The sequence below is a fragment of the Heloderma suspectum genome, chromosome 10, assembly GCF_057233095.1.
Source record: "Heloderma suspectum isolate Gila_16-S chromosome 10, 16-S_ref, whole genome shotgun sequence".
NCBI lineage: Eukaryota > Metazoa > Chordata > Lepidosauria > Squamata > Helodermatidae > Heloderma > Heloderma suspectum.
This window is the reverse complement of record NC_139467.1, coordinates 43,801,627-43,823,306: the sequence shown is the minus strand read 5'-3', so window position 1 is coordinate 43,823,306 and position 21,680 is coordinate 43,801,627. Positions and strand designations below refer to the sequence as shown.

The 21,680-nt window shown below is 52.5% G+C and overlaps 1 protein-coding gene across 2 annotated transcripts in view; it reads left to right on the top strand.

Moving 5' to 3' along the window:
• The first annotated feature begins 12,741 nt into the window (after window positions 1-12,741).
• FNDC5 (fibronectin type III domain containing 5) overlaps window positions 12,742-21,680 on the top strand; it is a 56,382-nt gene continuing 47,443 nt past the window's right edge. The window contains exon 1 of one of the 2 annotated variants that reach the window (XM_084816129.1): window positions 12,742-13,199. In XM_084816129.1, coding sequence (XP_084672255.1) covers window positions 13,103-13,199 — 97 coding nt within the window. In that variant the 5' untranslated portion in view covers window positions 12,742-13,102. The remainder of the gene's footprint in view (window positions 13,200-21,680) is intronic. The other variant, XM_084816130.1, reaches the window with a different exon arrangement.

The following is a 21,680-nucleotide window of genomic DNA, read 5'->3' as shown; positions in this document are numbered from 1 at the left end:
TGTTGTCGATCATAAGCTGAATATGTGATGCTGTGATCACAAGCTGAATATGTGATCATCAATGTGATGTGGCTGCAAAAAAGGCAAATGCTATTTGGGGCTGCATTAATAGAAGCATAGCTTCCAGATTCTGGGAATTACTAGTTCCCCTCTACTCAGCACTGGTTAGGCCTCAGAACAGAATGACATTGAATAGGGATAAATGCCAAGTCCTGCACCTAGGAAAAAGAAACCAAATGCACAGTTACAAGATGGGGGATACGTGGCTCAACAACACTACAAGCGAGAAGGATCTTGGCATTGTTGGAGATCACAAGCTGAATATGAGCCAACAATGTGATGTGGCTGCAAAAAAGGCAAATTATCTTTTGGGCTGCATGGAGCTGGGGGTGGCGGTGGCTGACAGGAAGCTCTGGCATGGGCTGGTCCATGAAGTCATGAAGAGTCGGAAGCGACTGAAAGAATAAACAACAACAAAGCTTCCAAATCCTGGGAAATACTAGTTCCCCTCTACTCAGCACTGGTTAGGCCTCATCTGGGGTACTGTGTCCACTTCTGGGCACCACACTTTAAGAAGGATGCAGACAAGCTGGAGAGGGTTCAGAGGAGGGCAACAAAGATGATCAGGGGACTGGAAACAAAGTCGTATGAGGAGATACTGAAAGAACTGGGCATGTTTAGCCTGGAGAAGAGAAGACTGAGGGGAGATAGGATAGCGCTCTTCAAGTACTTGAAAGGTTGTCACAGAGAGGAAGGCCAGGATCTCTTCTCGATCATCCCAGAATGCAGGACACGGAATAATGGGCTCAAGTGACAGGAAGCCAGATTTTGGCTGAACATCAGGAGAAACCTCCTGACTGTGAGAGCAACACGACAATGGAACCCATGACCTAGGGAGGCGGTGGGCTCTCCCACACTGGAGGCGTTCAAGACGAGGCTGGACAGCCATCTGTCAGGGATGCTCTGCCTTGGATTCCTGCATTGAGCAGGGGGTTGGACTCGATGGCCTTGTAGGCCCCTTCCAACCCTACTATTCTATGATTCTATGACAGAGCTCCTCATGATGGGGTAGCTGCTTGAGGAAACGTCCATCTTATGGTTAACTTGCCACACCCCTCTTCAGCGTGAGCAAGAGAACTGGTACTAGGGAACTGCTCAGCAGGCCATCTGGAGTGGGTGGGGGGCTTGATCACACTTTTTTCAGTGGACAAATATCCTTTGAGTCAGTGGAGGCTGGTGGCTCCAATGTCAGTGGGGTGGTAAATCCACCCTGGGTTTCAGTCAGAACTCTAAAGGACTCTTATAGAGTTCTGACTGAAACCCAGAGAGGATCTAATGCCCCACTGATATTGGAGTCACCAGCCTCCACTGCTCTGAGTAAAACTTAAATCGGGAATTGGAACAGGAGCGCACCCCACACTCCTATTTATGGGGCCAGTTTGAGCTCCTTTAGTCTTCAGTTCTCCTAAGATCATTCTAGAATTGAGGACACGGAAGAATGGGTTCAAGTGACAGGAAACCAGATTCCAGCTGAACATCAGGAAAAGCTTCCTGACTGTGAGAGCAATATGACAATGGAACCAATGACCTAGGGAGGCGGTGGGCTCTCCCACACTGGAGGCATTCAAGACGAGGCTGGACAGCCATCTGTCAGGGATGCTCTGACTTGGATTCCTGCACTGAGCTGGGGGTTGGACTCTAGGGTCTTATAGGCCCCTTCCAACCCTACTATTCCATGATTCTATGATTCCTCAAGAGAAAAGGCCTCCTCAAACGCAAGGCCCATCTCATCAGTAGACTTCTGACAAAGGGCCTGTGGTGACTTGCAGCTGAGCCTTGGGTGCGGCTTTGGCAGCTCAGGCTTATCCACGCTCCGTTGAGCTGGTGGCTCCAATATCAGTGCGTCTGTGAATCCACTCTGGGTTTCAGTCAAAACCAGTCCGAACTCTGAAAGAGCTATACAAAGTGCTGACCCAATGCCCAAAATGGGTTCAGCACCTTGGATAGCTCCTTTAGAGTTCTGACTGAAACCCACAGCAGATTTACAGCCCCACTGACATCAGAGCCACCAACCTCCATTGCCGTGGAGGCCTGCCGGTTGCTGGAACAACGCTTCTCCTTCTGTTCCGAGTGCCTTGCAAGCTGGCTATCCTGACCCTACTTATTGTCTTGACTGAGCTCTCGTGCTGCTGCTGACCCCTGGACTCCTTCCAAGCCCTGGCTCCATGGACTGTGCTTACGCTGGACGGCTTGCCCCTGCCTGACCTGGGCTCTGCCTCGAGCCCTGCTCTGGGTGGCTCCCTTCTTGACCAGCCGTGCCGTGCTTCTGATTTCTGCCTGCCTTTGACCTTGCTGTAGGATGTGCCCCATAGATTGCCCAGGACCAAGCTTCACCCAGCCATAGCAGGGCACACAGCACAGAGTCCTCTTCGAAACTCTGAATCCCAGAGACTGAAATCAGAGTCCTGCTGCCGGCCCACTTTCCCCAGATTTGAGCCCTGGAAGATATGTGTAGATGTGATAGATTTCCTCCCAGGAAGCCACATGGCAGGTCTAGGATGCCCACACTAGCCAAACTTGCCACGTTGGCTAGTCTTATTTATCTCATCTCTCTCCTTCCTCCAAGCAGCCCAGGGAATGTCCATGGGATTATCCCACTGTTTCCTCACAACAATCCTGTGAGTAGGCCAGGGTACAAGATGGTGACTGACCCAAGCTCCCCTAGCAAGCCTCATGGCTCAGCATGAATTTGGACCCAGTGCCAGCCAAACACTCTAATCACTGCACCACACTGGGTCTCTAGGTTTCATACCCCCCACTTGTGCTTTGGCCTTATGGCTAATTGTGTCCCCTTCTGTACGTTTTCATTCCTTGTGCAGCTGTCTCGTGATGGTTCCTGTGGCAGATGGACAGCTGGAGGAGGGGGAGCAGAATGGAGCTGTGGGGAAGGCAGCTGCACAACCCACAAGTGACTGTATGACCAGCTGGGCCCTAAAACGGCAGGCCTCCGGAGGGAGAGCAGAGGTCCCAGTCCCTCTGGCATGCAGGGGGGAAGGGGCTGCACATGCAGTGAAGAGGAAATAAAGAAAGCAGCTGCCAAGGGGCAGGACAAGCAGAAGGCAGACCACTGAGAAAGGCTCTGGTGGGCCACCCACCATCCCAGGCCGGACCAACAGGTGAGTCTAGGGAGGGGAGCAGGGGGTGCCATCCCACGGCAGGCTCTCTGCCACATTGCGTCTGATGCTGACCTGAAGGACACCCAGAACGGCCTCAGTCGAGAGGTGGAGAGGTGGCTGGGATGGCGCAGTGCGCTTTGCTGCGCCATGTGGTTCTTGGGCTGAAGGGTGGTGCAGCTATTTGGCATGCAGGCTGATGGAATGAACTCCTTGGGTTGTAAAGCAGGTGACTTCAGGTGCCTTTTGTGTACAATATACATAGGTTGAGCAGGCAGAGAATGAGCAGACCTGGCGCCAGCCAAGGCTACCCAGCCACAACTGCACCAGCCCTGCAGTGACAGATGTGCCGCTGAGCCCCAAGACCCCAGCCTAGGACAGCTTTCTCTTTCTATGGTCAGTTTGAAGGAAAGTTGGGGAGGTATATATTGGGGGAGGGGATCCAGGGCTTTGCTTGGGGGTCAGGCAGAAAGCCTGTGTGGGCCAGCCATCTCCCCCTGCGCCCCACCTCCAAGCCCTCCTGCTCTCTGGTGGCATGCTGTGGATGCATCCAGAAGCCATCTTTCTTTAGAGGTGGAGGACATTTTGCCAAGCCTGTAAACAGAAGCAGAACTGAAGAAGAGGGAGGTGGGCGAGCTGGCTGGCCGGCTGGCCAGCCTGTCTCGGAATTTGCCTTTTGTCAGCCACCTGTAAATGGCTTCGGTTTCTCCTTTCACTTATTATGGCCGTCCCTAAAGCTGCACGTTGGGCAGGAGTGGCCTGTTGGGCATAGCCACGCGTTTCACCGAAGTCAGAGGAAGCTCTCTGTGGACGGTGCCTCTCTCTGCAGAGTGAGGCAGGAGTTGGCAGACGAGAGGTGGCAGGCAGCAGCTCCCTCAGCAGCCAGGGCGGGGGCCTGCTTGGCCTGCGTCCAGGGAGCCGTCCTTCTGGAGGTTGCCCAAGAATGAATCTGACAAGAATTCTCATGTGTGTCCTCAGGCTGAACCGGGGCTTCTCGCAGACACCGCAGAAGGCGGATGCACCTCCCTTCTCCCGATCGGTGGAGCTGCAGAGCGACAGCCCATTTCGAAGTGGGCTGTGGGCCAATTTCCAAAACCCTCTCTGTCGCGGTACTGCCAGCCCTGGCATCGGCCTCCCGTAACTTGGGGCTGTCCAGATGTGTTGCATTGCAACCCCCAGCCAGCGCAGCTGGTGGCCCGAATGGCCAGTGCATCTGGGCTTCACCAGGCTGGGGAAGGCTGCCCTGTACTTCCTCATTTTCCACATCAGTAGCGTCTCATGCCAGCCTTACATGCGGTCAGATGTTGTTATATGTCAGGCTCTCATGCACTGAAGAAGCGGTCTGATCCAGGCATAGCCAGAGATGGCAGCTCTCTTCCCAAAGCCCAGCTCCTCAGGAACTGCAGCCTCTACTCAGGGGTAGGTGATGGAGTGCCCACAGGCACCAAGAAACACCTGCACACCTTGCCGGGTGCCCACAACAGTGCCCTCTCACTCACATTTTTCTTTAAAAAAACAGATGTTTTCTTACTGGCAATGGATATTGCTGTGAAATAGGTTTCTGTTGGTGCTGAAAACTGTGGGTTCAAAGGAGTTGTTTAGTGCGTTGGGACTGAGACCTCACTTCTGGCTTGTACTCAGTTTTGAAGGCAGATCACATGTCCTTTGCCGTGCCTCCCATGGCAGCCATTTTGTGGTGATGCCCAGGACAGTTTCTCGAATTGCCAGATGTGCCCATGGCCCAAAAAGGTTGCCTATCCCTACTACGTTTAATTCCAAACGTCAGTACTAGCAAACTGACACAGGCTGTGTCGCCTCTCATGCAGGCCAGAAAATGCTGCATCTCAGGACTAGGAAGAGGGCCAGCCTGCTGCCACCCTCTGAGTTCCTTGCTCTCTGCCTCTTGCAGAGGCATCCTTTGGTCAAAATAATTACTGCCTGGTGCTGTCCTGGAAACTCTGTCCTGGACCAAGTGGTCCAAGCCACATGCTGAACAGCTGTCAAATGTCATTGGAGCTGTGGGCACATGGATGTGTCTTTTGGTGGCTTCCACATGAATGTTTGAAGTGGCGATAAATCTCCAGTGTTTCAAGCCAGCCCTGACGCCTGGCAGCGGATTATTTAGGGAGCAATCCTATCGAGATAGGCGGCTGCCTCCGAACTCAGAGGAGACCACCTATCCAAAGCAGGGCAGGAGAAGCATGGAGGGGATCATTCCTTCTGCGCTTCTCCTGCACTTCTCCTGCCCTGCTTTTTTGGCTAGAGAGCTGACTGCAGCTGTCTAGCCGCAGGAGGATGGAGCGGGGACGGAGGCTGCTGTATGACACATAGGATGTCATACAGGCAATTATGCCCTCCCCACCCTGGAACGCCTCCAGCCACGCCCCTTTTGGGCCACTCCGTGCTCCTCTTGCGAGCCCGGAGGACGGGGCTGTTCCACACTGCCTTGGAGGCAGCGTGGAAGTGGGGGGAGGTCAGTTCTCCGGGAACCAACTTCGGAGCGTGGGCTCTGAGGTTAGTTCCTGGAAAACGACCTATCCTATGGCCGTCTAGCCACTGTCTAGCGGCCATGGGATTTCTTCCTCTGTTAGTTAGTTAGTCAGCTTCCTTCCTAGTGTGTGACTTGGCTCACTTGCTTGAATAACCTGCCAGCTATTTGTGTCACAGTGTGCATAAGACACATGGTTAATTTCTGCTTAGTTGCCCCCCCGACCACACACCCTTTTGCATCAATGGGAGCCTTCTTTGTTCGTTGCTAGTGAAACACAAATGTTCTAAAAACTCCATGCTGCACACAAAAACCTTGTCTGACAATCATTGCAACTCTAATGACGCACCTTGCAATTAATATCGGATTTATAATTCACTAGGGAGAAAAGCAGTAGGCAGACTAGTAGAACATTCCCATCAGAGATATTGGAAATGTGTTTGATTCAGCAACCTAAATTGGCTTTCAGGCTTCATTGCCAGCTGCATTCTGGGGGTGGTTTGGGGTTTGCTCTCAGTTAACTTGGTGCTGGCATTCTGACCAAAATGGTTGTCCGTTGGCACACACTCAAGATTAGTTACCTTTTAAAAAGTGTTTTTTCACACGCCTTAATTAGAGCCACAAGCTTTAATCTGTTTAATCAGCAGATGAACCAACTAGGGCTTTCATTGATTAATCAGCAGGGACCAGTTTTAATCAGGGAGGGCCAATTCTAATCCATTCTAGGGCTATGAGTTCCAGGAGCCACTTGATTATTTTTTGAGGCTATTTCAGCTCTCATGTGTTTACTGTATTAGGGGACAAAAAAATAAAATGTTAACATTGGCCTTTCTTTCTAACAAGGCTAGGGGAGTTTTTGTTTAGGAAGATTTAAATTATCTCACTCTTCCTTCTGTATATTAGTGATATAAAGCCTTTCTACACGAGGCTGTTAATCAGCTGTTCGCGCTCTTCTGCAGGAGGCATGTGCACTTATCATTCTGTACTCAAGGTTGTTTACAGGTTCTGTAGATGACATTGTGACCCTCCAGTTTTGCTTCTGTGTCTAAGCAGCATTTTTGGTGAGTTTTTTTTAGAGCACAGAAAATGTGGCATTTAATTTTGAAAGTGAATGAAAGTGCTATTTCCTCTTACGTATATGCAAAAACCAAAAGTAGATACAGTGGATGAACAGACAATGAACAGCCTCATGTAGAAAAACTCTTAATCAGCTGTATCTACTTTTGGTTTCATCACAGAATTGAGATCTGAGCACTGCACAAAGAGCATTTCCTTTCCTGTTTTTCTGCTACATAACTTCTAGGTGGCACTGTGGTATAGCAGAATAGTGCAAATACACAAGTGAAAAAAGCACTTTCTTTTGCTTTCAAAATTAAATGCCACATTTTCCCTGCTCTAGAAAAGCCTCATGGTCCTAATTGTCACGTTTCCCTTTGCCCCTGCTGTAAACTTCAAAAGCCAAATCAAAACACAGACCAGAGACTTCAATTCCAAGGCTCTTTAATCCACTTAATTCAATGGGTCATACAGAGGCTAATTGTCAGTAGGGATGTACAAATCCCTTACCTGGCTCCACGCAGGGGCATTCACGGTGGGGGGGAGGCACTCCATCCCTCCCCCTGGAATCCCCCCTGGCTGGCTGTGCTCCGTGGCAGCTCTGCGGAGCCGCCAGCCAGGGCCATCCGCAGCCAGAGTTCCAGCCACGGCCAGGCTGCTGCAGCCGCAAATGGCAGCCATCGTAGCGGCCGCCATTTGCGTCCTGCCAGGCTGCCATGATAGGCTACGTAAGTATTTATGTAGCCTATCATGGCAAAGAGCAGGGACACAAATGGCAGCCACTACACCGTTTGTGCCCCTACTCTTTCCGTGATAGGCTATGTAAGTATTTACGTAGCCTATCACAGTAAAGGCAGCCACGCAAATGGCGGCCACTACGCCATTTGCGTCCCTGCTCTTTGCCATGATAGGCTACGTAAATACTTATGTAGCCTATCACAGCAGCCTGGCAGGATGCAAATGGTGGCCGCTACGACGGCCGCCATTTGCGGCCGCAGCAGCCGGCTGAGAGACCAGCCACCGCCACCACTGCTGCCGCCGGAGCTGCCGCCGGAACTGCTGCCGCCTCCACATCCTCCCCAGGTAAGCTTTGTCCCGGAATTCTGTGGGGTGGCGGGGGGTGGGAGGCTGTTCTGCCATGGGTTTTGGGGGGCCAAATGCCAGTGCATTCGGCCTCACTGAAATCTGTGGCGGAATTCTCCGCCATCCCTAATTGTCAGTGACCCACAGTTTACAAAGGAAATGCCTTCAGGGAGTTCAGAGGAAAGCTACGAAAGTTGCCCACCGTTTGAGGAACAGGCAAGCTTGTTATCCTAACTTAAGGGGTGGGGGGATCTCCCTCTATCTCGTGAGGACTCTAAGCGCAGCTGTTCCTGCTGGGCCAATCGGGCAGATCACCTAAGCTCCGCCCCTGCCAACTCTCTCTCGGCTCTGCATCTGCGCCTGGCATCTAAGAATTCAGGTTCTACCAGCCCCACCTCTCCCTGTTCGCTATCTCTCACAGGGGTGTGTGAAAAAGGGCCCTCTCCATCCAGCTGTGCCTTTGAAGCCTGAGGAGTTTGCCTATCCATCTCTGTCCAGGCCTGGGAAACTTCCTCCCCCGTTTTGCAGTTTGTCTTCAGACTCTGAGCTACTCTGCCAATTGCTGTACTCAGCGGCAACCCTGACACTAATCCTACTCAGACTTGCACTTCTCCTTGTCTGCTCAGTGGACTACAGCCCATCTCTGATACTTGGAGAACCCTTGCAGTGGACTCTGTTTGTGACAGGAGCAAAGCCTCTTTTAATCCCTGCCACTCCAGCAGGCTGTACAGAGGGAAATGTGAGAGGGAGATGAGAGGGGAAGCAGGGCCATTCCACCAACCCTGCTGAAAGATTACTTGATATTTTCCTCTTCCCTTCCCATCCCTTTTTCCTTATGTGTTGTATCTTTTTACATAGCATGTGGACAGGAATTGTCTTGTTTTACTAACTGCATGTCAGCTGCTCTGGGAGCCCTTTTGGTTGAGGAGTGGATAAATTTTTTTTGAAATAAATAAATAAATAAATACATAAATAGCACACAGGATTAACAGACTCAAAGGCTTTATTTTTATTTCTCCCTCTGCTCCCAAGGTTTCTACAGTACATACTATCGATGCCAAGAACCAGCCTTTCCCATTCAGTGACAGATTGCTTGACAGCTCATGTGTGAGAGTGGAAAATTGCTTCTGTTCCCATCAACTAGTTATCATAAATCAGGCCACTGCAAGTTTAATTAACCTAAATGCACATTAATTCCAGTGCTGCATCTAATACTCACCTAACTCTGCATTTGGAACACAGCTTCTTGTACCAGCTGCATTAATCCTTCCTAAAAGAGCAAGGATGTATCTCAGAAGACTTGTGATGAGCAGTTGGGGCCCCACACACATCTACAGCCAGCTGGAAATCACAGAATCTCATGAGACATGAATAGATCGATTCAAGGGGTGGCGAACTGGACTTGTAAACCTGGATCCAAAGCCTTTCCTCGGTCAAAGATTTACTGAGTGGTCTTGGAAAGTCTCTCTGTACTTCTATTTGTTTATCTGAAATGCTTGTATCCCCCCTTTTAAACATACTGATTCAAGAGGTGACTGGCAAAACAAAATTGCAATAAAACAATAACGATGACCACAATTAGAAACAATAAGAGCAATTACAACAGACAAATCAAGATAGAACAAAAATGGGAGCAGCATCAACTCCTCTCTGAAGCTGAGAAGTGGAGCAATGTGTTCAGGCTCCTCCTAAAAATCTCCAAGGGTGGGGCCAGGCACAAGGACAGGAGGTGAGTGCTCCAGTGGCACCACCACCAAAAGGCCCCGCTCTTTGGTGCTCAGCGCCTTAAGATGTGGAAGGGCTTTCTGCTGACACTGAACTTCATTGTTCCATGTCTGAAATGGGAATACTAGTGCCTATCCTCCAAGGCTGCTATGAATGTGAACAGTAAAAACCACCAGCAACAACAATCCAGGAACTATTTTGTAAATGGCAAGTACAATATATAAATGACTGAATGATTTGAAGTGTAAACTTGTAAAACAATCTCCCTGAGCAAACACTGTGAGAGCAACAAACAGTGCTGAGTTCACACCGGAGTTAGACAAGCCCACAGATGCTTTCTCCCATTCCTCTTGCTGCCTAGGAAGAACCTCACAGTGAAGGGAAGAGCAGCCTGGCCCGTGACTTCAGCCAGAGAGGGCACAGCTGCAGGGAGCTCGCTTCGCCCCTTCCTGCTGAAAGGAGCACAGAGCTCCAGCTGTCTGTTCCCCGGGGATGCAGGCTGGCCTCACCCACTGGCCAGAGAAGCAAGGGCGAAGGGGAGGCTGCCCCACCCCGCTGTCTCCTAGGAAGTGCATCATGGCAAGGCAGAGGCAGACCAGCTCCAGACATGGGCCAGAGAAGGAACAGCTGCAGGGAGCCTGTTCTGCCTTTCCCTGCCAGAAAGAAAGCCTATCAGAACTTGGAAACTAAGATCTGGTGCCTGAGTTTTGTTTTTTCCTCATTCCTCCCAATCCCCTTTCCTTTTCTGTCAAGTCTTTTAGATTATAAGAGGGGATGGGCTGTCTCATTATTATTAATCTTCATAGCTGCTTTGGGAGCATTTTTCTGACTGAAGAGTGGGGTAAAAATACAGTAAATAAATAATAAATTAAATAAATTCGTTCTTGTGCCTCAGTTGTACCAGGGCCCCCCTTCATTACTGCAAGTAAGTCCTGGTCTCACAGCCATGTGCTAGGTCAGCATGAGGCCCTGGAAGTTTTGGCCCACGGGTGCTGGCAGACAGACCCAGATGCATGCAACGTGCCGAAGAGGAGGAAGAGGCCACTTGCCTGCTCGCTCTTGTACCTGGACACCAAAAGGGGCCAATCAGTGGAGGCTGGTGGCTCTGGTATCAGTGGGGCGGCGAATCCGCTTCACACCTTGCATAGAGGTCTGCCTGGTTCCAACTGAAACCTGAAGTGGATTGACTGCCCCACTGAGATCAGTGCTTTTCACTTGTGCATAAATGATCTGGAATTAAGAGTGAGCAGTGAAGTAGCCACGTTTGTGGACGATGCCAAATTATCCAAGTTTGTGAGGGTGGTTAAGACAAAAAGGGATTGTGAGGAGCTCGAAAAGAATCTCTCCAAACTGGGAGAATGGGCATCTAAATGGCAAATGTAGTTCAATGTAAGCAAGTGCAAAGTGGTGCACATTGGGGCAAAAACTCCCAACTTCAAGTACAACATGATGGGATCTGAGCTAGTGGTGACTGACCAAGAAAGAGATCTTGGGGTTGTGGTGGACAGCTCAATGAAGATGTCAATCCAGTGTGAGGCTGCTGTAAAAAAGGCAAAGTCCATGTTAAGCATAATTAGAAAAGGAATTTGGTATAAAACTGCCAATAGCATAGTGCCCTTATATAAATCTATGGTGCAACCACACTTTGAATACTGTGTACAGTTCCGGTCACCACACCTAAAAAGGGATATTGTAGAGCTGGAAAAAGTGCAGAAAAGGGCAACTAGGGGTGGAGGGAAGGTTACAACAGGTGGGATTGTTTAACTTGAAAAAAAGGCGGGTAAGCGGAGACATGATAGAGGTCTATAGAATTATGCGTGGTGTGGAGAATGTGGATAGGGAGGCATTTTTCTTCCTCTCCCAAAATACTAGAACCCGGGGGGGGGGGGGTCAGCCCACGAAGCTGATTGGTGGGCGATTCAGGATGGAAAAGGAAGGACTTCTTCACACAGCGCAGAGTTAAACTATGGAATTTGCTACCACATGACATCGCGATGGCCCCCAATTTGGATGGCTTTAAAAGGGGGTTAGTCAGATTCCTGGAGAAGTCTATCAATGGCTACTAGTCTTGATGGCTATGTGCTACCTCCAGTACCAGAGGCAGTGAGCCTATGTCAACCACTTGCTGGGGAACATGGGTGGGAAGGTGCTGTTGCGCTCATGCCTTGCTTGTGGGTGTCTGGTTAACAGCTGGCTGGCTGCTGTGTGACCAGAATACTGGACTAGATGGGCCCTTGGTCGGATCCACAGGGGTCCTCCTCCGTTCTTAGGGTGAGAGCTCAGCTCTGTATGCTTGAGTAGGTTTGGGTGCGTTTAACAGCCTCCAGCCTTTGCGGAGGCTGGCCCCAATTAATCTGTAATCTTACAGAGTTTCAGCCCCCCCCCCCCCCCCCGATGTCTCCCTACGGGGTCGTTCATATCTTCTTCCTCTGTGGCTGGCTGAGGAAGGCAAATGGCCCAGGCTGCTTTCCATTTCTCTGCAAATTCCTTTGCATCTCGGGAGCGGTTCCGCTTCTCCTCGTCCGTCCCCCCTTCTTAATGTGCCCAGTTCGGAGGGGCCAGGGGCACGCAGCCAAGCCAGGCTGGTCCGTGGGCCCCGCTTCTGCTTTCCTGTGGCTGCATAACCCAGCCCCCCCTTGCGTTTTACGGATCACTTGGCTGCCGCCCCGCGCCCTGTGCCTGGCCAGGTTGCCCTGGCAGCTGGGGCGGGGAAGGGACCCGAGCGCTCCCTGGCCCGGCCTGGCCGCCAGCCTCGCGCCCCGCTCCCGCTGCCTCCCCTTCGGCAGTCCCGCAGACGCGCAGACGAGGAAGGGCCATACGCGGGGGCTTCGCGGGCGGGCGGGCGCGGGGCGCCGGAGAGGGGCTCCGCCCGGCCCGGCCCCCGGACAGCGCGCGAGGCCTCCCGCCGGGGCAGGCAGGGCGCGCGGGGCTGAGCCCCCGGCCGCCAGGGCCCCGCGCGCACACCGGGCGCGGGGGAGGCCGCGCGAGCCGGGCCGCGGGCGCTGCTCGGGCCGCGGGGGCGGCGGGCGGCGGGGGCTGCCGCGCCCTCCTCGCTCGCCGGCTCGCCCAGGGATGGAGCTGCCCGGCTGATGGTGCTGGCGGCGGCGGCCCACTGGCGGCGGCACGTTCGCATCTTGCAGAGACCCGGGAGCCGGCGGCGGCGGCAGCAGCAGCAGCAGCGCCGCCACCGCCGCCGCCTCTGCCCGCCCCGAGCCGAGCCGAGCCGAGCCGAGCCGAGCCGAGCGCTCGCCCGCCGCCGCCGAGAAACTTTCCCCGGGCCCGCCGAGAGCGCGCCGACCGGCCCGGCCTGCCGAGCCCAGCGCCGCGGCGGGAGCGGGAAGCCGCCGCCGCCGCCGGGAGAAGCCGCGGCGCCCGGGCGCTCTCCGCGGTGCTGAGATGTGCGCGCCGGCTCCGGGCGCCGTGCGGCGGGCAGGGGCGCGGGGCTGGCCGGCGAGCCCCCGGCTCTGATCGCGGGCAGGCGCCGCAGGGCCGGGCGCGGGGCTCGCCGCCCCCCGTGCCTCCTCGTGCTGGATCGGGACCGCTGGGGCTGAACGAGCCCTTCCCATGTGGATGCAGAATGGACCCGCTCCGGAGGATGGACCGCCTGCTCCTCTACATCCACGCAGCCCTCCTGGTTTATTTCAACGGGGCCGGGTTGTGTCTGGCCGATCCAGGTAACGGGGCCGGGGCGGGGGGGGGGAGAACAGCACCTACGGGGATATTAAGAACGGGCGCTAGTAGTAGACACTACCTCCCCCAACGCCACCCTTCCTCGGCCCTCCCTGTGTTCATGTAGCTGCACCCGTTCCGGGTCTCATTCATGCCTTGGCAAAATGCATTCTCCTGAACTTCCCAGACCTGTTGTGTTCTCGTGCAACATTTGAACATCCCCCAATAAACAGCTTCAGTCGGTGGCCCAGGAGTCTCGGGGGGGGCGGGGGGGATGTGTGCCTAACCTGTGGAACTCACCGCTAGGTGATTCCAGAAAGGTGAATAGTGCTATTGAGAGTGCCATGAAGAACTGTTTGAAAGAGGACCGAGGAACTAGTGCAGGGTCGCTCAGTTTATTAATAGCTGTCAGCCCTGCTCAGAGTCTAGGGAGACTTTAGAAATAGCTCCGATTTATCTCTGAGAGCTGGCAACCTCATCCAACAGTGCTTGAGAAAAATGAGACAAGAGGTGATGGAAAGGACCCCTTTTTTTTTACAATTCCAGTGATTCGTTGTGATGATCAGATGGTGCTGCCTCAGGCAAAGGCAGAGGCATCTGGCTTGCCACTCTGAGGCAATGCCTGCTCAGCTAGACGGGCCTTGGTTCGATCCAGCATGGCTCTTCTGCCATCTTCGAAAGACCCTTACTCTGCAAGGGAGCTCTGAAATTGGGGCGGGGAGACAAGATGGATAAAGCCACATGTTAAGCTGAGCCTATTCAGGATTGCCCTCCCGTAAAGTGCCTTTGCCAGGCGAATGTCCACATCGCATGCTGGACTGTGCAGCCTGGGAGTCAGCCCTGGGAATCGCCACACGTGGCCCCCAAAGAGCACAAGACTCATCCCCAGGTGCCAGAAGAGCTCAGTGGACATTGCCTTGGCTAGGGGAGCAGGGTTTGCTGGGGAGCCCCCCAGCCTCCATGCCCTTCTCAGAGTTGCTCTTCCACTGAGCTTGCTGCTGCCTCGGGGCGGGGGGGGGAAGCAAACCGTCCTGTGGAAACAGCAGGAACCTCAATGGTTCTCAGAAATTCTCTGATGGGAGCCAAGTTGGAGGGGCAGCAGCGGAGCCATGGAGGGCGCTCGGCCAGCGGCAGGCTCTCTAAGGGATACGTAGCTTGGAAAATATTTGCAGGAGGCAAGGAAAGGGGCCTGGGTTTCAGTCTCTGGTGGGGGGAGGTGGACACTGCATGCAATGTTTGGTTGTGCTGTAGACCACAAGGTCAAGTTTGCTGTTAACTCCGTTGTTTCTGAGGAAAGGCAGACAGAGAAGGCGCGTACAGCGATCCAAGGCTGGACGCAGTTTTGTGACACCTCTTGAAAGGGCCCTGCCTACGCCCAGCAGCGCAGACTTGGGCCTTATTGTTTTATCATTTTGTTTACTCAGTCTGTTTCTACTCTTCAGGTGAAAACCTCTTAGGGTGACTCACAAAAAAAAAATGAAAAATTCACAATCATATTTTAAATGATATAAAGCAGCGTAAAAACAGCAGCAGCTTAGATCCAGATTAAAACTATTTAAAAACCCATATCTTAACAAGCCTGGACAAATAAAATGGTTTTCACTTGGGATCAAAAAGACATTTGGTTGGATCTAGGCTTAGTCTTAACTTAGAGAAGACCCACTGAAATCAATGGGACTTAAGCTACTCATGACTAACTCAGGTCCCACTGATTTCAATGGGTCTACTGGAGGTATGACTGAACCTGGATCCAACCCATCCAACACTGCACTAGGTGAGCCTCCCTGGGGAGAGTCAGGAAATCAAAAGTGAGAAGGCTCCATCGTGTAGGGAGAGAAACTCAAAGAAATACAAAATGGTTTTTCTATTATGTTACTGTATTGTATCTTTAAGGTTTTTAATCTTTGTAAACTGTCCAGAAAGCTTTGGCTATTGGGCGGTATAGAAATTTAATAAAGGAGATGAAAATGAAATGAATCTCAAGACAGGTTTGCGTGGGAGAGGGTGGTCCTCAGGTCACCATATAGGGCTTTATAGGTTAAAACTAGCACCGTGAGCAGAGCCTGGCCCATCTTCTTCTGGTGTGTCAGGATGAGCATTGCAGCTTTGGATCATGTAGACTCAGAGGAATCATCAGGTGATGTGGAGATCTGGGAAAATGCTGTGGAACAGCAATGGTCAAGTTGACCATTGCTGTTCTGGGCCTCCGAGGAACATCACGTGAGTCCTTGTGAGCCTACCAAATGTTCATCAAGTATTGCTCACAAAGAAAAGAGAAACGTTGGGAGTTGTACACAGTAGCCATATTCCATAGGTTGCTGCTCCTTCTCTCTTTTGGATTGCAGACGTAATGCTCGTGCACCCTTCCTGCTCCCTGGTGCCAATGTTGTTGAGTGACTGTTCTGTGAATGGACCTGTTTGGGCAGGAAAAGGCAGTCCCCGCCCTGGTGCCAGGGCCCAGCAAGATCAGAGGCTGATGGCTGGCCCAAGGAGGCACAGGTCACATCCAGAAGGGGCAGTGGAGCCTCTGTGGCAGGCCACAGACTCCAAGACAAGCTGACGGCTGGGCTCCAGGGCAGACAGGCCATCCAGAGGGACCAGGCGCAGGTGATATGGCCCACGGCAGGCAGATTGTCAGGGTCCACCAGGCCCAGGAGTCTGGGCTGCTACTCCGCTGGCCCGCTTCTCGGCATAGGGGGCAAGCCACATCTCCTGGATCCTGGAGACTGACCAGCTGCTGCAGTTCCTCTTCCTTCCACTCTCAGGGTGTGCTGTGGAGCAGCGAGGCTCCAGCCCAGCAGTTCCTCTCCTACGGTGGAGCAGAGAATAAGGCACTTGGGCTCTGTTGCCAATTGCCAGGCGGGCTCCCTGGTCCAAGCCTGCGAGGGCCCCGCACTTGGACTGCTGCCTGAAGAGGGGAGGAGGGTGCAGCAGTGAGCTCTCCTGGCCGTGAAACGTGGACGACAGCAGGGGGTTCTCTCCCCATAGAGGGCCTTGTTACTTCTGTTGATAGTTCAAGCAGGCCTGCGAGCTGGAGCATGTCATTCATGTTGTTTTGGCATGCGCACCTCCTGCTCTTCCTTTTACCCTGAAATGATCAGCCTGTCTTGGGAGGAGGAGTGATGGCTAGACTCTTGGGGGTTTCCGTGGCCGGATGTGTCTTACTTGGGAGATCATAGATGTCTGGACCAATGGATCTTTCCTGGGAGCTGCTGAAGCAATAAGCAGGCATGTCCACATAACACACTGAGGCTTGTGTAACTGCTGTGGCTTCCAACCACAGAAGCCTGCATCCTCATAAAGGATCTCTGGCCAAGAACCCCCTCCTGGGTATTCGTTGGGGGAAGTGATGCTAGTTTAAATGTCTGTTAGAAGTGCATTAAATCAGATGCAGTCTGTTTGTATTCTGTGCTCATCATGCCACATGAAATCTTGACAGAGGAGTTTTGCTTCCTGAATATCTCAATCAATTATGATTTAAAGCAATTTCCAGAGGGATAGTCGTGTTAGTCTGTTGCAGCAAAAACAAGAAAGTATCTTGCAGCTGGGGATGGGCGCTCCAAGACTCTTTGTTGTTTTGAAGCAAGTGTCTAGTCCTCATGCCTGCACAGGACACATGTGCTTTGCAATTATTCAGTCAGAATGGTGAAACAACATCATATAATTTTACATAATGTAGTATACAAATTAAGCACCCTTATATAACCACAGATTTTTTTCTAAGCACAAGATTTGGATTTCTGTGGCACAAATTGGGATGGGGATAGTTGTGCCATCTGATTATAGGTATATTTGGCTTTCAGTTCCTGTTGGTGAACAACTGCAAAACACAGAGAAACACAGAGCTTCATGCAACTAGAATTTATTTTAAGCTAAAAGATGTTACTTCTGATATAGTCTTTTGGGGTGGGGGGTGTTCAGCCTCACCGTGAGGCCTATGCATGTAAGTCCCCCAGTATTCTGATGAGAGTTTAATTCTTAAGTAAACAGGTTCTAGGGCTCCAGACCCTATGTGTGGAAGCTACACATTCTGTCATGGACAGCCTCTTCCCTGATTCCAGGTGGGGAGTGGGGGTGGGGGTTTCTGGATGTGCTTAATCAGTATTGGGGAAGGCACTCTTCACATGCTCAGCTGTACTCTTGTCTGTATAATTACTTTGCATGTTCCAAGTTATGGAGCTTAGCCATGGAACCTCCTTGCCCCAAATGAATAAGCCCCAGTTCGGACATGTGCTGCCCACCAACCAGCAATTTCATTCATCTACCATCCTGAGGACTTTGCCTACTCATGCAAAAAAGAAAAAGAAAAAGCTTCTCACTCATTTGCTGCCAGCAAAGGCCACGTGGCTTTAAGAAACTGCAACACTTCCCTCCCACCCACCAGCCCCACAGCAACACAGATTGCAAGCATGTCTTGCCCTGCTGGATGCTGCCCCCAGTTTAATGGGGTGACTCGCTCTCTCTCTCTGGCTCGCTCTCGGCACTGCACATTTTTTTTCTTTGCCCAGCCCATCTGCTTGGCTTGTTGCTGCATGTGCTAGAGCAGAAGTAACGCACACATCGCTCCACCCCCGCCAAAGGTGCCTTTGGGTTTGACATGCCTGTCCTTGACTGTTCATGTTGTGAAGGAATGTGGGAGTCTGGAAGTTGCATTGTCTGGGAGACACTGGCGGAGATTTCTGAAGATGTCCTTAAATGATCGAGGGTGGGGGTAGAATGTGGCACGTGCGTGTGCACGCACTCGTAACCCCCCCCCCGGCCTTTGCAGTTCTACTAGGTGTTCGTTTCTCCCTCCCCAGGACTGCTCCTCTCACCTTATCCTTAGCTCACCTCGGATTCAGGCAGCTGAGATTGACCAAAGTAAAGGACCCAGTTTGGAGCTGTTTTTCTGCTCTCCACCCCTCCCTGCACACAGACATGCAAGCCCCACTGAGCACATGCTTGCTTTGGCAGTGTGCATTATGCATTCAGGTGCTGTCCAGAACTTGCATGAGACAGTTCAGTTCCCAAGGCAGAAAATCCAAGTGGCATTCCTCCCCTCCCCATTAACATGAGGCACAACCCACCAGGAAGTTCTCCTGCACAAGCCCTGTGGGGATGCCACCCTTAAAGGTGCCCCAAATCCTCCAGCTCAGGTGGCTGCTTTCCTTTGCCTCACCCTTCCAGAAGCCATTAAAAAAACCCTTCTGGCTGGGAGGTTCAGGCAGCTGTATGGCTATGGTGTCAGCGGCAGTGGTGAGGGAACCTCTTGCAGGTACCAAGGGCCTTTGTCTTCTAGCCTCACCCCATCTCCCTTAGACATGCCCCTCCCTGCTCCCCCCACACCCATTCTCCGAGAAAACAGATACGAAATCACATTGTGTGATAAAGGTTTCTCTGCTCATGTACAGAGTTTCTCTTCTTCACCACTGAGCAACTGCACACTCTTACAATTCAGGGGCACGACTGCTGTGCAGAGCACATGCCAGCCCCCCCGACTTTTTAATCCCTGCCCCCACTTCCCTTGGAGGCACATTCTAGAACACAATTTGAAACATTTCCTGAAATTGTGGAAGGTTAGAGGTCACAGCGGTCCGCCCGCATCGCTGCTATGTTTTATGTCCAGACTCCATGCCTGAGTCTACAAGCGCATGTTCGCCGTCATGGATTGTGCCAGCAAAGGGTTTTGGCGGAGACTGCCTTCTACCCAGGGGAGGATGGTGGCTCCGATCTCACAGGTTCTGACTGAAACCCAGAGCGGATTCACCGCCCCACTGACATTGGAGCCACGGGCCCCCACTGCTTCTACCCCCAGGTCAGACTCCTTGCCCACCTCGCCCAGTCTGACTGGCAGCAGCAGCAGCAGCTGCTCTCCAGTCTCCGGCAGAGAAAGGCCTTCCTGGTGCTTGCTACCTGATCCTTTTTTAAAGTGGAGATACTGGGGATCAGGGAGCCTTGGCATGCAAAGCTGCTGGGCTGCAGCCCCTCCCATCCTAAAACTCAGTTGCAGAACCTGCTTGCAGCGCTTAGAGCTCAAGACCTGGAGCATACAAAGTATCTCTGAGCATGTGCAGAGAGTTTGGAATTCGAGGCAAGGCTTCCAGATGAGAAGAGGAGGTGGCCTTGGGACATGCCCGGCCTCTCTCTGCGTCAGTGTCCTCATAGCCCATCATTTCTGGGGCAAATGTTGGTGTGCAGCCTCCCTCAGCCTGGAACCCTGCAGAGGTGCTTGACTGCAACTCCTATCATCCACAGCCAGCATGGACAGTCCAGCCCATCCGGAGGGCGCCAGGCTGGGGAGGCTGTTCGTGTGAGTGGCAGCCATTGCCACGCAGCTCCAGTCTGAGCGAGCTGACCTGGGCTGGGGCTGCAGCCTGCAGCCTTAGCAGCCGTGTGAAGCTACTGCCCTGTTATCGAGTTGCCACTAGGCATCCTGCTCAGCAGCTCTCACCACTTGCCACGGCTCCCCAGCAGTGGGAGCCATGCTAGGAGCTTCACCAGCCTGTCCAGTCAGGGCTGCCTCTGAAAAGCCGTGTGGCCAGGGTGCCACCACTCTACCCCGCTCCTGCAGAAACCTGGCTGGGCGGGAAGTGCTCGACCCCTCCCAGGCTCACGGAACGAGCCGAGAGGGCCTTCCTGCTCTCCCAAACTGGCTCCGGACCGGGACCCAAGAAAATCGGGGTCGGGGCAGATGCAGCTTCTGGGCCACCCGCTGGCCAGTTCTGTAATATGGAAATGCTCCTGTACAGGGGCAGCGCAGATCAGTCATGACATCACATCACTGCTCCTGTTTGGTTGTTCCTGTTTGCAGGGCCGTATGTGTTCCACGGGGTTGTGCTTCAGCCTTCTGAGAACCCCAGCAGTTGTGTTCAAAAGCCATGCTTCTAGCCCTCATGGCTGCAGAGGAAAAAGCTTGGGGAAAGATGGCTGGAAAGGGGAAGCTGCTGGCAACTTCTAATGCGTGGGAATGGCAGGAGAAGGGCATGTCTCTTTGTCCTTCTCCTATGACAATTAATACCTGGCTTCAGAATCCACAGTCCATCCGCTGCCATCTCAACACTTTCCCCCTATTCCATCCCTCCAAAATCCTTGCCCCAAACATTCTACATTCATTGAAAACCGGCCCTCCCCCCAGAGCAAAACTGCAAATGTATATGGTTTATGATTTGGGTTACTGGAATCAGAGGCTGGACAGCTATCTATCTATCTATCTATCTATCTATCTATCTATCTATCTATCATCAGTGGAGGCTGGTGGCTCTGATGTCAATGAGGGGTGAAACCGCTCCGGGTTTCAGTCAGAACTCTAAAGGAGCTTTCCAAGGTGTGTTGCAGAGTCAGACCCTTGCTTTGCACCTTGGAGAGCTCCTTTAGAGTTTGGACTGGCTCTGACTGAAACCTGGAGCGGATTCCCTGCCCCACTGTCATAGAGCCACCAGCCTCCACTGCTATCTATCTGTCTGGGATGCTGTGTTCAGCCTTCACCAACCTGGTGCTCTGGATGTTTTGGATTTCAGCCCCCATCAGCCCCAGCTGTCATGGCCAATGGTCAGGAATGCTGAGAGCTGCGGCCCAGATGTTTTGCCTTCGCACTGTCCGCATTTCATCAGGGAGAAGGCCGCTGTAGTCGCATCCTGCACTGCAGACCCTGCAGGAAACAAGGGGGACTAGATGGCTGCCATGGTATCTTCTGGTTCTGTGGTTCTAGAATGTAGGCAGAACGCAGAATCCAGCTTTCCTCTGGAGACAAAGGCAGGTGAGCTTGGGGCAGCGTTTCTGTTGTTTCAGCTTCATCCTCCGTTCTCAGTGGTTAATTGAGCCCAGGTTTCATGGCTGAGATTTCAGACAGTGGTTGCTGACAGCAGCTATGGCCAACAGGGCACATCTGCTGTGGGATGGAAGGGTCCATGCAGACAGCACAAAGTCACATGTGAACAAGAAGGCCCTTCCTGAGAATGACAGCTGCCATTTCCCCAGTGTTTCCAGCTATGAGGGGGGGGGGGATGAACAATGGCATGAAAGTGGGCTCTTTCCCTTCCCCCGGCACTTGCGTGTGCAGCTCTGGGCAAACAGCATGCCGCTAACTAGGGGCATTTTATTGGCCTGATCAGTAACCCCAAACCAAAGGAGGAAGGCAGAATTGATTTTAGGGAGGGGGCAGAAAGCAGGGGGGAGTGAGGAAGTTAATTTGGCAGTTGGCTCCACAGGGTGAGTGGTGGTGGTGCTATCAGACAGCGCCCAGGCTGGGACTGGAGCAGTGACTGTGTTATCAAACCTCCCTCCCCCGCCCAGCCACTAATTTCTATTGTTGTCTGCTCAAGGCAATTGCCAAGATAATCTTTAAGTCGTTTTTACAGCTTGGAAATATGATTTAGCTTTGTAATAACACCAGGCCTGAGGCCTCTGTGGCCAGCCCTGGCCCAGTCCCTCGAGCTGCTACAGAACTGCTGCCCATTACTCAGAAGTTAATGAAAGAGGGAAGCGAACTGTGCAAAATCTTCTAAAAA